The 19081-nt window shown below is 45.4% G+C and overlaps 1 protein-coding gene across 1 annotated transcript in view; it reads left to right on the forward strand.

Annotated features, from left to right (window-relative positions):
* LOC105567738 (cyclic nucleotide-gated cation channel alpha-3) overlaps positions 1–19081 on the forward strand; it is a 142795-nt gene that overhangs the window by 39084 nt on the left and 84630 nt on the right. Inside the window, exon 2 of the mRNA XM_012022842.1 lies at positions 17770–18038. Within this exon, the coding sequence (XP_011878232.1) occupies positions 17770–18038 (269 nt within the window). The remainder of the gene's footprint in view (positions 1–17769; positions 18039–19081) is intronic.

Genomic DNA, 19081 nt, shown 5'->3' on the forward strand with positions numbered 1-19081 from the left:
AAAACAGATTTTACAAAGCAGCTTTTGCAAAGTAGCTTTTCATTGCGATTTTTAATAAAATCTGTTTTATAATAAAATTCTATGTGTATATACGAATGTCGCGAGGATAGTTTAGCACTGTGGAAATCTTCCCGGCTGAATTTATCATAGATTTAATTAATTAGGATAAAGAAATTAGCATAATTTAATCTTAACTTTAAATTCGGGGGAGACAATTGTCTTCAATAAACGGAATAATCTGCAAAAGCAGTTTATGCAGAATTTAATTACGATATGCTCGTCCGATAATCGATATGTATGTATAGTAAAACGTGGCTGCTCGTTATTCGTGCCAGCTTAGATTTTGTGGATATTGTGGTTGCGAATTTATGTGACGTTATCCCGACGCGCGCGCGAAAAATCGTCTGTCGAATAAGCGAATTGGATTGAAAGTGCATTTGCCTTATTTGGGCGAATAAATTGCCGCGCTTACGAACACGTTCAAAAAATTCCAGGGAAACGTAATGCAGATTCCCCGAAGCTACACGATGCGGTAACATTTATTGACCATTTCGTCTTTCCGTTTGTATGCATAGAACAGCCCTGCTTAACAGGACGATCGCGTAAGCTGTTGAAAAGATTCCGAAAGCAGGTGCTCGCGCCATCCGCGACGTGCATAAGAAAAATGCGCGGAATTCTCTCGGGGGAATGCTATTGCATTAACTTTTCGAAACGGGATATCGAGGAAGGAATATCACTTTTCAAAAGATATGCTCCTCAAAATAAGCCGCGGCAAATAATAGAAACTGATATACCTCGCGTCGTTTATCCGCGCATCGGAATTTCGTAGCTTATTCGTGCGTTCAATATATCTTGCTCTTTTTTTATATACGCAAATAATGCGCGCGTCGCTGTTTGAGTTTTATTAACTGCTGTTGGCGAAAACTAAACTTTTTACGTCGCGAAATTTCGGTGCACTGCCACTCGATTGCCGCACGCGTGTGTATCAAATATATCCAATGAAATCCAATCGGCGTGGATTTGTCGGCAATAGACCGCAGAATTCGGAGCGGATCATTCGCGAAGATATAATTCGCCGAGCTGTACGTCGCGAAAACGCGCGAACGAGCGACGGCCCGTCCGCTTAAGTGCCACGGCATCCAAATTAACGGCTCGTAAATTAACGGTTTATAAGTGCGGACGCGCGTAATGAAAACCAATGGCACGTGCCAGGGCGCGATACAATTCCATTGTGTAATCCCGGTGTCTCGCGCGCGCGTCCCGTTTTACGAAGCTTCCGCGTAGCTTCGACGATGAACGCCGGCCCGGAACTTTTATTTTTCATGGCTATAGGATATCCTATTTTCCGCTGTGCAATTTTTCCCCGGCCAAAAATATATCGGCTAACGACGTAACAACGTGTTTCTGTGCTACGCGCGCTTTTTTTTTTCGGGCAAATGTTGTTGACGTACAGATCGCGACTGCAGGAATTTTCAGCCGCGCTTCATGTAATAGCAAAAATGCGGTAAACTTGGACCATCCTGGAGCCGTCCGCATGAATTTAGCGATATTTTATACATGCGGGATTGTGTGTAAACTTTACGGCGTTGTAAATTCGATCGGAAATTCGGAAACTGTAACGCGTTTGTACGGGGGTGGGGAAAGGGAGAAAGTTGTTCCAAGTTTCTCTCTCTCTCGCTTCTGAATTCGGCGACGTGTAATGTATCGTTTCGATTATTCGAAACGGGCGCGCACGTGTCCGAATCGATTCGATCTTACGAGGACTGTCGAAGGGTCGCCGTTGTTGCGCTCCTAAGGCGCCGGGAAATAGGCTCGAGCATTAATCCGATAATGACGTAATTAGTTCCGAGACAATCCGCATTAGTTATCGATAATAGTGTCGTTAGTTCTGGCGGACCGGCGTGCATGCGCTATCTTACTTCTTTCTTTACCCAGAGGCGACATTTTAAAGGAGGACCGTGAATTTATACAATACAGCCGCATGTATAAAACATTGTTAGGTTTACGTGACAATTCGACGACGATCGAGATTTATTCATATTCCGTTTGTAGGATAACGCGAAAGGGAGCGCAGATATTTTGTCGCGGGCACCGATGTAATATTAAAAATTCCTTGCTCTCCCGCCGAAGTTATTTTCATCCAAGCAAATAAAATCTTTGCCGCGCACAGCCGATTATTTAATAGAATGACATTTTCCTCGGATACTTTCTCTAGGGCCTTTTCTTTTTTCGACATGCGTTCTATCGTTGGCAAATCAAACCGCACAAAATATTACAGAGACACTCATTTCGCATAATACGTTTACACACGCTCGCTAATCGCGTCGTTCCAATCGATAAAAAGTAACGCATCCCTTACATAAAAAGCTCTCTCACTTTACTGAAAATCTCCTAGATATTTATGGCACGATTGAAACTCTTGAATCCACCATCGATTTATAAGAGAAAGGATTGATCGATCGGCTCTACTTCGTGCCGAGGGCAGAATCGAGCAAGTTCTTTACCGCGAGTCTATCGATTATCGCAAAGGATGGATCCTCGCAACACAAGACACGTGCGTGATTCTGCTGCCTCGGCATCAGTGAACTCTATATTATAGTGGAATACCCGAGTGTTAAGGAAATAGACAAAGTGAGACGGACGAGCGGTACCATTTCCGTCTCTTTTTTAGTAATTTGATTGATCGGTGATTTCCTATCTCGCCTTATAAACGGACAGAGCGAGACTTATATTAAGCTGAGACAATCGTGGGTCAATCGAATTACTAAAAAGGAAATAGAAATGGTACCACTTGTCTGTCTCGCCTTGTCCATTTTCTCCCATTCTAGGTATTTCAGTATAGTCACAGAGTTCACTGCTCGACACTAAAAGCCAATATTTATAGCCCGTTCTTACATTTAAGACCGTCTCAAGTATAGTCTTGATGTATTGTAAACCAATCTCAGGACGGTATTCATCGTCGGATCTTATATTTAAGACCGTCTCAAGTATATCTCAAGATACCGCATGGAACACTTAATTGGCTACGGAGTATCTAAAGATGATCTTAAGGCAATCTTAAATATAAAATCTGACTGTATACCTACGAATACCACAGGGCGTACTTAACGTTATTTAAGATGATCTTGAAATAAGAACTGCGAACACCAGCCTATAGACCTGCGTCCACTAGAACTTGGTCCAAGTTCTAGTTTCGAGAGATGCGTAGCCAATCAACTTGCAGGTGTTCCATAAAAGCCGTGTCCACGATGCTTGGACGAAGTTGTAGCGTCACCTTTAGAGGTCCATCCTGCACCTTGCGGAGCACCAGCTTCCGAGCGTGAGCGCCTGAAAAATTGCAACGAGGATGCAACAGATAAATGGAAATCCGCGTTCGCGAATCCGAGTCTCAAATAAGAAGCGCGATCGATGTTACGGTCCATCGTGGCCGCATAAATATCTCGGGGAGGGGCCGAGAGAGATCGACTTCGGGGATATTACCCGTCAGATTCATCCGAATGCGCAGTAAAACGCGGGCGGCTGACCGAAAATGCATCTCGCAATTCGCAGATGCGACAATAAAACGGTGCGGCACGGGGCGACGTTGGTCGTACATTTTCGGGCGCTGTGTGCTCGACGTAGCGATACGTTTACTAACTTGATAATCGATTTCATCGCGACCGTATCTGTCCCGACGTTTTATTCTAACGAAAGGCACTCGGGCGGGAATGGTCTCTTTCGATTTCGAGTGATCGAGGACTCGGAGACCTTCGTGAATCAGAGCCTTTCCAGGCTGACAATGAGACGCGCGTGTTAAGATTTCGCCCCGTTGATTACGCGTGTCGGTAGAATTTCACGTGGAATAAATGTCCAAGACAATGAAATGCATTTAAGGCATTTTCATCTGAACACTATGCAGTTTGACTAGCAATCGTGAGATTGCGAATTATTAGTTTGACACTTATATGTTTGGAAAAAATGGAGATTATTAAAATGATGCTCTTATTAATAAATTTTTATCCGCATATTACGCATATTTGTATATTTGGGAAAAAATAGAATTGATAAAAATAACAGTTCTTACTAATTATTGTTACACAGTTGGAAAATTTTCTTGTTAAAAAAAATTCCGGTTAAAATTTTTGCGTTTAATGTTTAACACATTCATGTGTTAATTTAACATATTGCTCTTGTGCCCAAATGTAAAATTATTAAAATACTGAAAAGCAATGTTAAAACAACGCAATGTGTAATTATTTTTTAATCTTACACAATACGTGCTATATTATTAGTAACAAGATTTATCTGTTAAAATTTACAGAATAAAACGTTGATTTTATTCTATATGATATAAGTGAGAGTGATTTCGAACCGTCATTTGACTTATTACATCTGTAAAATGTAAAAATTACATTTTTAAAAATTCACTTTGTCATTAAAAATGTGTTAATTACACACAAAATTTATTTCAATTTATTTTGAGATTTGCATTTATTTTGTGTTAAAATATTACCAGAGTATTAGTGTGATTATATAACGTAATATCCATATTACGATAAATTAACAGAAAAATTTGTGTGGACCGTTTGGGACATGTGATACCTGTTAAATTTAACACAAATTTTTCAACCGTGTAATCTTCTTTAGAATTTATTTCATTTTACCTAATATTCCAAGTTGGGCTTGTATTTCTACATTTCTTCACATTATCAATTCGATTAGTAATCGTAAGATTATGAATTAAAATAATATTTGTATATTTGGAAAAATAGAATTGATAAAATCAACAGGTCTTACCAATTATTATTAATCTTCTTTAGATTTTATTTCATTTTACCTAATATTCCAAGTTGGACATGTATTTCTACATTTATTCAAATTATTAATTCGATTAGTAATTGTGAGATTATGAATTAATACATTTGTATATTTGGAAAAATAGAATTGATAAAATCAACAGGTCTTACCAATTATTTTAATCTTCTTTAGATTTTATTTCATTTTACCTAATTTTCCAAGTTGGGCTTGTCTTCCTACGTTTCTCAAAATTATTTTTCCGCGGAGCTAATCAATTTTCGTCACGAAAGCGTCGATTTCGAAAATTCAACCGCGACACTAATCCCGACACGGGAAAACTTATTCGGCCACTCCGTGCAAAAATCCAAGCGGATTCGCGAGGGCTCGCGAAAATTTCCGGGAGCCCGCGCCCGCGAGGCTTCCGGGCTGAAGAATCGCTCGTGAACGCGGGACGCGAGCGCCGAAACGCGGAGCCAAATCCCCTCTTCAGATCGTACGCCGGCGGAATACGCGCCCCTCGGCGTTTCCGCCACGTCCTCGACGCGTGCCGCCGCGCGCGATAACGACGTCGAATTGTCGCGCGAGAGCGAAATAAACGCGCGATAGTTACGCGCGAGCGTCACAATGGGCCGAAATAACGCATTTCTGCAGCTGCCGTAATCTCGACACAGTCACGGAGTACTCGGCTCAATCCACCCCCCCCCTTCCCTCCGAGTCATATTACTCCGAATTACAATACTAGCTCACGGCCGCGTTGGCCGCAGTCGCAACTTGGGAAGCAATTAAGTCGAAGAAAAAGTCGCGAGCGTCGCAACGCAAAGCCCAGTGAGAAATGATTCGTCGATCGACGTCGTTTCGACATCGATCGACGAATCATTTCTCACCGGGAGGTGCGTAACCTACTCACCGTCCTCGACGTTCGGCGTCGCGTCGCGCCTCTCCCGTTCCGCCTCCGCGTCCCTCGATGAATCGCCGACGACCGGGACGGCGCGACGACGCCACCGCGACGACCGCCCGTCGCCTCGCACGGCACCCCCGGGCGCGATGTACGCGTGAAACGGCGACGCTCACCTCGGCTGCCGGTCCCGCGACGTCCGCCATGTTGGAGTGCGCGGCGGTTTCGCGCCAATTCGATCGCGCAGCCTCGTCGCGCCGCCGCCGCGCAGGCGCGGCGGCGGCGACGCGACGATGGACGCCGGGAGCCTCGCGACATGTACGTCGCCGTCGAGACGCTGGAGGTAAGCGATCGGATTCCTTCATTGACACTCGCCTCGCTCGAGCAGTCGCCGCACGCCGAGACGCGCTGCTCTCCCTCGAAGACGCGCGACGCGTACTCGACCGGGCGCCGAAACGACGTGACGACGCGCGACGCTGGACGACCGCGCTAGTCGAGCGAAGCGCGCGGCAACCGCGCGACGTCATCGCCGCGCGCGGCTCGGGTAAACAAACGAGCGGTTTTTGTACGAAATAACAACGCGGTTCGTCGCGTCGTTTTTTCGGTGACGTCGGTAGGAATTTTCGGCGGCGAGCAGTAGCCAGCTTGACGCGCCGCGTGCGGCGTGACGTAGCGCGTCTTCCCAGAAGTAGTCGAGGCTCGACGCGCGAGCGAGCGGCATGAGATTCGCCGCCGCGGCCTCGCGAACGACTCCAGGACGCGGCCGCCGCCGATCTGCGGATGGGACCGACCCGTCGGCGAGCCTGTCGCTCCCCCCCTCGCCCCGGCCGTCGATATCTCAGGTATTCGGAGACGTATTCGTTGTGTGGCCATTTGCGCCCCGACGCGACGCCCCCTCGGCTCGCCTCGCGTCGCGGCGAGACGTTTGTTTGAGATGCCGATAGGAACTTTCCAGTGAGAAATGACTCGTCGATCGACGTCGCCTCGGCGAGCCATTTCGCACCGAGTTTCGGAGGCGAGAGTAGCCGCCGGCTTGGCGCGGCGCAGCTCGCCTTTCTAGAATGTTCTAGAATGTTCTAGAGTCTGTTCGCGCGCCGCGTGTCCCGCGACACGCTCCTGCTTGCCCCCCGACGGCCAATACCGTCGTTTTATTCGCGATCGAGTGACGGCATTGGTCGTTGGGGGGCAAGCAGCAGCACGTCGGGACGTGCGGCACGAACGAACCTTACACGTGGTCGAGACGCGAGCGAGCGGCGTCAGATTCCGCGGCTCGCGGACGCCTCCAGGATGCGCCGCTCCCTCCGAGCCCGTCGTTCTCCCCCCTCGCCCCGGCCTTACGATATCTCAGGTACTCGGTGACATATTTATTTGCACTGCGAGCTCCGTCGACGCGCGCCCCCGCGTCGCCTCGCGACCCGCGTCCAGTGACCTGCCCCGGGACCGGAGTTTAATCTCGTAAAAGGGAGCGGGGGGGCGTCGCGACGCCGCGACGCGGGACGAGCTATGAAATCTGCGGGACGTGACGTTGATTATTTCTGCGAGTCGGACGCGCCGTCGGTCAATACGTTCAATCCGCCGTCGCTTATGACGCGTGTTTAATTAGCAAATTTTAATGGGGGAAGTCGTTTCGCTCCCCCTCCGCGCCCCGAGACGGGAGGAGGGAACGTCGCGGTGCCGCCTGTCATGAATTATCGATCTCGTTTTTATTCCCGCGAGTCGAACGACGGGGGGCGGGGAGGGACGATAACGCGATTGACGAGAACAGAGGTGAGGTTGAAAAAAAAAGGAACGTTCCCCCTGGCTCTTCCCCACAGACTTCTGTGCACTACACGGGGAGAGTGTTCTCTTCAAATCCTAAAAAACGTGTAATCGTTGGACAACGCGGTATTTCGGAGAACTTTATGAGAGTTTTTGCAATTTTTCCCACGCGTTTTACTACACGGGGCGAATTTTCTTCTTAAAATTTATCCCGAAAAGCGTGCGATCGTGGGACAACGTGGCGCGCATTTCGAGGAATTTTATGAGAGATTTTTTTAAATTTTACCGTACATTCTACTAGTAATTATACTTATTGTCAGTGCACGTTTTATTAGTAGAACGTACGGTAAAATTTCAAAAAAATTCTCATAAAATTCTTAAAAATGCCACGTTGTCCCGCGATTACGAGATTTTTCAGGGTGAATTTCAAGAGAAAATTCTTTCCAAGTAGTAATTATAGTTAATACACATTTTACTGGTAAAATGCGGGGTAAAATTTCGTAAAGCTCGCATAAAGTCGTTCAAGATGCCGCGTTGTCCCACGATTACGTGATTTTCAGGGTAAATTTTAAGAGATAATTGTCTCCGTGCACCGCTACTACACATACTACTTTATTTACCCCACAAGACGTGGCGGAAGTCTTGTCTCACTTTTCAGCTCGAACGTAGCAGTCTAGTACATACAGAAGTCTGTGCTCTTTCCTCAACGAGCGAAAAACACGCGGTATTTTTTTTTCGCCACTGCTCCAGCATTTAATTCACGCTGATCCGACTCGTGCGTGTCGAAATTTGGACTCGCGAACGAAACCTCGTGGATTCAACCAGTCGTCTGTTAGAGAAGTTAGCTAGACTTCACTGCACATCTGGTAAATCCTAAAGGAATTCTGACTCATCCATTTTCTAACAGACGACTGGTTGAATCTACCAGATTTTTCTTTTCAGTGTATTACATTTATAGAAGTTACTCTTGTCGCAATATAGTAAGTCAAACTTTTTTTAATTCGACACAGGGGAATAAGAATTATTGATTTTGTTCTGATATTGTCTTATTTTTACACTAAATGAGGTTGCGAGAAATATAAGTGCATCACGAATACTGTTCGTCTCGCACTGAAAAAAAATCTGATTGATTCAACCAGTCGTCTGTTCCCTGATAGCACAACAGGTCTCAGTTATGGCTGATGGCAGACAACTAATCCGTAAGCGCTTAAGACTGACGTAGTCGTAGACTTAAGGTAAGGCAGAGAAAAACGTAAGCCGTAAGGAACACGTGTTCCACGGCTTACGTTTTTCTCTGCCTTACCTTAAGTCTACGACTACGTCAGTCTTAAGCGCTTACGGATAGTTGTCTGCCATCAGCCTATGGCTCGGTTATGTTGCGGTTATGTTGCAAAGACATTGAAACGTCTTTGACTTATGTGCTATCAGGGTTAGAAAACAGACGAATCAGAATTCCCTTTAGGATTTACCAGATTTGTAGTGAAGTCTAGCAAACTTCTGGTTATGAAATATCTTTCATGGTAAATCCTAAAGGAATTCTGGTAAGTTCTGAAGGAATTCTGGTAAATCCTAAAGGAATTCTGATTCGTCCATTTTCTAACAGACGACTGGTTGAATCTATCAGATTCTTTTTTCAGTGCGGTAACAGAAATCCTCTCTAAGGGTGCGGATACAGAGTGCGCGTCATTCGAATGAAGGAGAAAGAAAGGGGTAGAAACAGCGAATATCTCTCTATCTCGCAGAATTTCGCCAGAACTGTTGATCAGACTCGGATTATAGGGGCTCTAGCGAAATTATTAGACCAACGGCCGCGTGCGGAAATCGCAAAGCTCTATCCGCGATGAAACGGCGCGATATGGCGCGTGTTCGCGGGCGGACGGAAAGTATTTCGCGCGCGGCCGCGGCATTAATTCAATTGCATCGGGACGGGCGAGTTCCGTAATGGAAATGTTTCGCATGCTGGCCAGGGTAAATACGAGGCGCGGGACTGCGAATTAACCGGGTAACGAAATATAATATAGTATTATTGATACACACCGAGGTGCCGTTGATATATGCGCGCGCCCGCGCCGCGCGCCGCGAATTATCGTTAAAAGATGGAAAATCGCGAAATTTATTACACCCATACGCCGCGGGATATCGACGCCGGCGATTGATCGTGTACTGGCGGCGGTGCACGCGCATTATATTTCATCCGATTGTCAATCCGTTGCTCTTCCCCGTCGATTTAATTGACCGTAACCGAGGTGTCGCGCCGAGTTAATTTTTGTCAGAGGAACCCAAAAAAAATAGAAACGGCGCGCAGTTTGCGTATTCTCGTCGGAGGGTTTCTGCCGCGTATCGGGAATTTCACGGTACGACGGGCGAACTTGGCGAAATTGGACGGACCAGTGGAGGCGGGAGAGGGGGTGGGAGGGAAAAATGTAAAACTTGGGACACGCGGGCACACGTCCGACGTGAAAATAGACGTGTCAAGTGCGACATAAATACCACCACCGCGCGCGAACGGCCAGCCGATAACCGCCTATTTTTAGTCCTTATTTGCAGGCGTCCCGCGTATAATATCGATATTGCAATTTCTGCCGGCACGAGATACTAATAGCTGTTTTTCTGCGCATCTACATATCGATTCGCGGACACACACGCGATACCACGGGGGATACGGTAAAGTGTGTAGACAGAGGTATAAGAAAATTTGTGTCTATAGTGAATCACAAATAATTTTGCGAATAGAGATCGGGAGGGAGAGAGAGAGATGGACCCTTTTCTACGTTTTCCCAGAATTGTGCGGGAAAGATAATTGTACTAAAAACGACGCGGGCGCCGCAACTGTTCAATCTAAATGCTAAAAAAGTCATTGCAATGACCGCGCACGGTGCAGTTCAATTATGAACAATTACGGCGAAATTGCATTTGGTAATTACATGCGTAATATGCGATTAACTTGTTTCCGATTGACCTGAGTGCAACTTAAGTTCCGAATGCACAGCGTGGCGCTCCCATTTGAATTTCTAACGCGGCGCAAAGAGGAATACGAGACATTCGAAAAACGCTGAATTTAGTTACGATATAGCGCGCAATTTTCATTAATTCCCACGACCGCGGTGGGGTCCGCGTATTAACTAATTAAAGAGCAAACGAGGTTTCGTGCGGCGCGAGTCCGTTACCCTCAAAATTTGCGCAAGAGGACCCGGTGTCTGATAATAAGCTTAAATAACGAGGCATTATCGTGTCCGATTGTACTAAGAGATTAATTGTCGAGAATTTATAGAGCGTACCTTAAAAGAATCCACGAATGTATAATCATCGAAATATGAATATCCCCCATTTTATATTTATATTATACAATATTCTATATTTCGAAACATATAAACTTGGAAAGATTATCCGAAATATTAGTTAATATTCTGTATTTATATTATACAATACTCTATTTATATTATATAATAATAATCCATACTTTGTAGATATCGAAATATTATATCCCAAATGTTAACATGCCATATTTTCCATAACTCTCAAATACCACATAAAGGTTGAAATGTCAAAATATTATTTCCTTCATTAGAGAAAAGAGGAAAGACGTTTTAATTAGTTTGCTGTAAAAAAAAATAAGAGGGAACCCTGTCGCATCTCGTGAAAGCATCCTATTTTCAGCAACGCAAAGTGCACTCGGCTTTGATTTCATTTTACGATCTTTATTTAACGCGGAATTTCGTCGGGCACGATGGTTCACGCTTGGAAAAGGTTTACGACTTTATTTAAGTGCGCTAATTGCATATTAACACAGCTCGTCTTTGTTAGATATTATTTTAGATTTTCTTCTCGCGGCATTTCCGCGCTGCCTCTCGCCGTCCGCCTTTAGCTACGAATCGTCGTGTTATTTCTCAATTAAACGATATGTTTCTGCTTAATATCTTGCGAACGAAATCAAATTATATATTCACCGATAAAAAATTTCGACGATACACTTCCGCATTTCGATAGTCTTGTTGCTATTAGTCTCATTGTCTTGCCGTTGTAAAACTTCTGCGCGCGTTGGTATGCATCGCCGCGTCCAAGATATATTGATGCGTACCACTGAAATCCTACACGGCGCGGGGCCCACCGTTTGTTTTACTACTCCACTCCGAGTCTGGTTTATACATGCGCTGGCGTCTACTCCCGCTACTTCGGTTTACGAACTCCGTTAGAAACGATTAGCAGAATGGCTCTTCTGTGATACGAACTGTTATCGATTCAATGTATATTGATTCTATCGCTGCTACAAGGCGCGTTGTACTAACAACGACGAGGATAACGGTCTGCGATCTCTTGGCAGGCTGTTTGTCGCACATTCCGACACCAGTCCGAACTGGCTTCGACGTAAGTTTTAATGGGACTCTCCAATAATATCCAGTTACACGTTTGATGACGCTTGTGCCGCGGTGTACGCTGCACGGGCGATAAAACGTACGTTACAATTCATCTACCGTATTAACAATAAACTTTAACGAACAGAATAACTGCCGAGATTAATCCACACCGACAGAAAAAATTTCCGGATCCGATGCTATTACGCTTCAACGCATCAGAAAATAGGATCGATATAGCGCCAATCATATTTATTATAAAGAATACTTTAATCTTAAATGAAAAATTCCAAGATCTAGAATAAAGTGATAGTATGTGTCGCCTTTTGTCGAATATCGTGCTGCCAACTTCGTGCGTTGTGAGATGGGGGGAAAATTTATTCCAAACGCAAGAATTCATAATAAACTTACATTTACACGAGTTACTCTTGTCTCGATATAGTAGGTCAATCGTTTTTCATTCGATAGAGGAGAATAAGAATTATTCATTTCATTCTGATATTATCTTATTTTTATACTCGGTAACAGAAATCCTTTCTGAGGGCGACACACGAGAAATTAGAGTGGTTCATTTCCTCTCGTTAAAAAGGCGGTGTATTCTTCGCAACACGCGTTTCAAATTTATTTAGCAGATGAAGATTTTTCATCCCGAAGTTCATTCCGTTTTATCGCGTTTATTGTTTTTTTTTCCACGCGTGTTCGTCCACACCCACGTTTTTCACGCTCGATAACGCGTGTGAAACTGATGCGCTACTCTTGTCCGAAGTTTACGCGGTTCGACGGATACGTACGTTCTATACCGGTGACGATACTTTAGAGTTAGACACGGGAATGATCTGCGCAGCTCGATGTGCAACCGCCCGGGTCATCCTTCAATCGACTCGTCGCGAATCCATCTTCGCGCATCCGAAGTACGCGCGGCTTCAGTGTTTCTTCCTGAAACGAATATTTCCGTACGCCGGAGCACAATGGCCCTCGCGATGGCCGACATTTTTCGGAGCAACTCTGAAAGCTTATCCGATTCTATTTCGGCAATCTGGACACCCATTGCCTACCTACAATATTGTTGTTGTTCCACCCGTCGCGCTCCTTTTTTCCGAGTTCCATTTGTGCTTGTCACGCACTGTCAAAAACACGCCCGGAATGAAATTTCTATCACGTTCTTTATTCCATCGAGAACATACATCCATTTTAATTTTACCTCGAGCCTTTGATTCTTCTCCCCCTCCCCCCTTTTTTCCTTTTATCTTGTTTCACATTTATTTGTTCAGTTTCGATAGTCGAAATAGGCGCGGCAGCGCAGACGTTGTTCGACATCGAGCAGTGAATTTTTTAAAAGGGACAATAAACGCCACCAGAATCGCGCGGCATTTCGGCCCGATTATTATTTCCGAGCGTTGCGGCACTCATTAGCATTCGCAATTTTCACAAATAACGAAACCTGTCTAACGGTTATCTAACGAAGCTAGCAACGAGCGATCGTTGCGCGCGCGTTATTTGGAGATGAATGCCTACCTGCCTAGGATTTGCAGCACGTATTCTGCGTGTCGACGTACGTAATTTCGTGACAATTTCTCGTTTTCCTCTAGAGTGAGCATCACGATCGATACGACCTCTGTGATAATACGCCTCAATGGTCGCGCTGTATACGAAATTGTCTTGACGACAATGTGGACTATTAAGTCTTATCCGCTTCACATTTTGTCTCAGGTCGTTGGTTCGATCTGTATTTAACGATCACATTTTTCAAGAGATATCCTCGCGAGACTAGATTGTACCAAAGTTCTTCACAAGAGGCACAGGAAAGCCGAAATAATGTACGTTTGAATACTTAGCGTTTACAATACGCCGCTGTAACTTGGCGCGAGATATTGGAAAAGCGAGTGGGGAAAAAAAAGGGCGAATTAAAGTGCAATTTCTGTCATGATAACAGTTTTGTGTCTTACTCGCTCAATTTTGCCGGCCTCGGCCAAGCTGTCGCGACAAAAGGCAATTAACTCTGCTACTTCGCTCCTCGTCGTAGCTGCGCTTTCTCAATTTTCCCCTCGCGGCGACTTCCGTCTAGCCATTTGGGGAACGGCGTCACCATTTAAACTTACTTTTCTTTTACGCGAGCGAGAGCGGACGAGGGGGCACCCGCCCCGGCGAGAGGCGGATATTGGAATCGCGATATTTTCATTCGCAAAAGTTCGAAATTAAGCGAGTATATCCTCCACGGGGGAAAGTCGTCCGTTCGCGCGGCGGCCGCGTTCCGGAAATGACGTGGCGTACGAACTCCCGAATTTTCGGATTAGCGGAATCGTTGCCGTTAATATTCCCGCAAAGCTTGACGTACGTCCGCGTGCACAGCTCATTCGCGTTTAAAACTACGGACGGGCACGTCGCGGCATGTGACGAGGCTTTATACACACCAGAGTGTCACGAAACGTGCTCAGCCTCCTTTTTTTTTACGGGAGACGCAAATGGCCAGCGACACACGCGGTCGTAAAACATTTTTAGTGCGCCAATGAAATCTGTTCTCGCGAAGCAAAAATATTCTGCGACGCAGATAATATTTCGATTTTGCGATAAATCACGACTTAGCTTCTTCCCGCTTTTCGGCGCGGCGCCTAGTCTTTTTTTTTTCAGAAAATACCGAGAGGCGCGCGACCGCCGTGAGATCCATAAAAGATTTCTCGTTTCGGAGATCGGGAAAAAGGGCTGGCAGGGCTCTCTCGCGCTCGCGGCACATAACGGTCATAAATTGCGGTTTATGAGCTACGCTTCGACGTTTCCCCTTTGTTTTTGATTAACGTTTTAAAATGCGCAACCGCGCGCATCGCCGCGCAAATTGCCGTCAGAAAGGATCAACCGGGAAGCCCGCCAAGCAGACCGGGTCAATAAAGTTCGGCATAAAGAACGCGGGCATTGCCGGGGCATGTAAATCCGGCCTGGGAGAGAGAGACAGTCGTGTACTCATTGCCGACACGGCTATACCGTGCCGCATGCCGTTCGTACGTATGTCGTGTGTACGTTTACCCGAACACAATATTTGCGCACCGTCGGTCTTTGAGAAAACAGTACAATAGTCCTCGTTCAAAGCATCGACCGCACGACGTCGTGCCTGCAACGCGAATAAACCCGCCCGCGCGACGCGCAGCTCCCAACTAGAATTAATTCGTCTCCTGCCATAATGACCGTGCGGGCGTGTTGCGCATTATTCATCAGGACCACCGACTCGCTCGATCTAAAATTATTTCAGCCGCTCGTTCTGAATAAAGTGAGCTCAGTTTCGAAAAGACTGCAACTTTCGGATTCCCCCGCTGTCGCGTGGATCACGTTAAAGTTTGACAATAGACTCTTCACAATCAAATGTACCGCTGTTAAAAACTTGCCGACGACAGTTGGACGCCTCGACAATAGGTCCCTCAGTCGCTCAAGTTGTAATCGACACTTCTTTCGTGACGTCTCGAAAACGGTCGAAACACGTGGTGCTTTACAATTTTTTATACCGCGTTGTCTTTAGCCTAAGCGCTGAAATTTATCTTGGTTCTTCCTCACTTGGAAACTTATCCTATTAATCCTCCCGGGGGCCAGAAAGCAATTACTTTTATACCCACTAAACTATACTTTTTCTCGGACGTGAGATCTTAACAAGACACTTTTAACTTTAATTGGAATCATCTGCCATTTATATCTATCGATTCTTTGTTAACGAAATATTCTTTTTACACTCGAGAACGGCGGAATAAAAGAGAAACGGATCGCGCTCTTGTCGCGCGTTTAATTCTAGTATTTATTCTCGAATAAAAGAAAATTAATTTGCTGAAATCTATTAAGCGTAAATAGCTTAATTCAAAAATAATTAACCGAGTTAAACGGCCGTTATTTGACCTGGACACTGAGAAATATCAGGCGGCATTGCGTGCCGTCGTCGGGCGTAAATTCGCGAGCTCGCCTCGCGCGACGTCGGCGTCGTATCCGACGAAAATTCCTGCCTGCTTGTTTTGCGCAGTGTCATTTTACATCACATTAACGGGAAAATAACAGAGGAGAGTAATGAAGAGAACGCCGGCGTGGATTTTCTTGCGATCGTTTTTCTCCGCCGCCTTAATGGAGGACGCCGGGCGCGAGATTATTTGCGAAACAGCCCCGGAGAGCAGGAATCTCGTTATGACGTTTCTCGAGCAACACTTCGTTACTCTCGTGCAGTGGGTCTCGGTCACGTATTTTCATTCACCTTTTATTTAATTATTCCGCTCACCCTCTTCCTCATTTTCCTTCATCCGGTTCTCTTACGGCATAAACCTTTCTTTATCTTTCTCTCTCTCGCACGTTATTCTCCCTTTCGCTCTGCATAAAAGCCGTTTTAAATGTCTCGTATTGATTGGCGAAATTAATCTCGTCGTGCTTGTAGCGAAAATGTAACGAATAGCCACGTCAGTGTTTTCTTGACCATACCTGGCATTTTTAATGATACGGAAAAGTGATTGCGAAAAATATTACTTCAGCCAGGGTTTGAACCTGGACCTCCCTACACTCCAGGCGGGCGTCTCACCAATTCGGCCACTGAGGCACGTGGTAATATTTGTCGCAATAACGGTGTAAAGATGTTGTCCTCGCGTCTACTCTTCGACTTTAAGCAAATCTATCGTTTGCTCATATTTCTGCAGATGTAAATGTAAACCTGTCAGAGTATACGTATACGCGACAATTTCGGCTCGATTAGAAACAAATCGCGGCTCCGCGTTTCGCGCATGAAGAAACTTATCTGTCGGTGCGTGATAACCCGGTCCGCCGGGACTTATTCCCGGTTAAGCGGATTCGCAGGACGACGGAAGCGAAACGCGAGCTTTGCCTCCGCACCGGATTTTGCGCCCTTATCATGTCACGCCTCGTTACTATCTCGCAAAAGTGGATGAGCCGTAATCTCGTGCTGCAAGAAACCGGGACTCGTTTCGTTCCGTTAGTCTCTTTGACGTTGCAGATGTCATTGCGCACGAAGATAATATCGGGATACGCTCCATCTCCGCGGGGGAACTCGCTTATTTCTCCTCGCATTTCCAATGAGATTTGCACCGCACGGCCGTGAGCTTGTGCTAGCCGGCGCAATTTCTGACGTAAATTTATACTACTTATTTAACGAGGCGTATTCGACAGCGACCGTGAAGACAATAAGGGCGAGGCAACACGTTGCGGACACAAGAATCGGGCGCTCTAGACGGTTTTTTTCGCGAAAATTCATTTACGAACTTTAATAAAACTTTAATAACTGTACTGTAAAATTGTTGGAATCGAATTCATAACCGAGGCTTTGAAAATCGTTTCTCCCATTTTCACACCAGTCTCTCTCTCTCTCTCTGCTATTCTCATTGTATTTTACTTCGCCTCATTACGCCGGAAATTCTATACTTACGAGAAAAATGAAATATCTAATTGTGAACGGAATTCTTTTCATACGCTGCACTTCATCATTATATCTGCAGATGATACCGATGCAAAGGTTCATTATGGCATTTTTCTCAGTATAGATATCATTATACCGTGAATCCTTAACATTCTTACCGGCACAACTTTCGCCCTTGTACACCTACATGAATTTCATTAAATCTCTTATTACAAAACAAGAAGGCATAAAGTCGTAATGCAAAAGCGCAAGTATGCGCACTTGTAATAATCCCATTGAAATACATTCCATAAAGAAATAACAGGAATAAAAGGGAAGAATAGAGAGAGAGAGAGATCTCGTTAAAGATTTAGACAGTATAACATATTATACAAATTGTAAGGTATTATTTAAATGAACCGTATTGCAAACGTCTTTATGGAATGAGTTTTAAAAGCTGCAAAAAAAAAATAGACGACGATTTATCTAATGTCGCAACGATCGCGAATGTCCACGAAGAGACATTTGAAAATGGATGAAGGTAGCGCACTAAGCATAGCAAAATCCCTCGTAGGATTAAAAGGGAATTCGTCGTTCACAGCCAGCGCCGTTTGATGTTGCAGGTGCCATCACAGGCGGGGTGAGGCATCGCCTGAGCTGCGGCTCTGCGTCCGCCCTGAGCTACGGGGGCGAGAAGTATGGCAGAAGCGGAAGGTCCGGCGACGGTAGAGCCGGGGGCGGCGGCAGGGAGAAGGAGGATGACACCAAGAGCGCGGAGAACGTGTCCAGGGGGGTTTTACCCTCGAGGCAGAGCCTCTTGGACCTCGTCAGCGGTAAATTCATGGGCCGACACACACCCACTCACCACTACTACTATCAGCAGCAGCAGCAGGTTGGTTACCGCCCGCGCGATCGCGCGATAAAATATTCGTTTCGCCGCCACACACTCGCCGGGAAAACGTCCCGGGGAGGACACTTCGCACGTGAATTCGCCGGCATTGAACGTCTCGACGTTGCCCGTCAAATATTCCTTCCCCGCAATCTGATTTTTAGCGCTTTTCTCAAATCTATACCGCGAGGCTGAGTAAAGTGAATCCCTCTTAATTATGGAATCTTCTTACGAGCTTCTAGAAATTCTCACAAAGTTGTCAAGACTGAAATTCACTGATAAATTTTATACGCGCGCGCAAAGGTATTATGCCATTTGGAGAAAATTTCTTGAAAAATATGATTGCTGCGAATAAATTTACATTGTTATTACATTCGACATTGCGCGGGAGAAATAAAGGGAATGAGAGCGAATAAGGAACAGTAGGAAATTAAGGGAAAATAGAGGGAAAGTTTCTCCAGCTAGGCGCTTTTAACTATAATTAAACGTTTCAATAGGGTTACAGCATTGAAATAGCCGGCATTATATTTACTTTTATAAAAAGCGTCATGCACGCATCTCCGAGTTTGCCACAGACAGGCGCGTTTAATATTAAACTATTCGACGCGAAAAAAAATTTTTTTTTTCAACAACAATTCCACGAGTGGGATAACAACGTTCGCAGTATCCGCGTTTCATTATGCGCGACAACCGCACAACGAGCCGTACCTTAATGGTTCGAACATTGCGCGAATAAACCGATATGGAAAATATGTGCCACGAGGATCTCCGGGAGATGAAAAATAACCAGAATGGTCTACACTGCCCGCGCGTGTAGACAGCGATTAAGCAAAATACGATGAGTACAGTAAACAGGTCGATCGCGGCCGCGGAAAGCACGGCGCGAGCTTCGGTGAAATTATAGTTTCTAAAATATTAATCGCGTCGACGATCAATTTTTCTCAATAAATAAAAGTGGCCGATGGTCATTTGCGCCGTGGCGTTTCGTACAATTTACAGCACATTCGCACTGTTGATTTGTAAACATGTGACATTTACAAGTGTTA

The sequence above is a fragment of the Vollenhovia emeryi genome, unplaced genomic scaffold, assembly GCF_000949405.1.
Source record: "Vollenhovia emeryi isolate VEMERY1.0 unplaced genomic scaffold, V.emery_V1.0 DF939135.1, whole genome shotgun sequence".
Lineage (NCBI taxonomy): Eukaryota > Metazoa > Arthropoda > Insecta > Hymenoptera > Formicidae > Vollenhovia > Vollenhovia emeryi.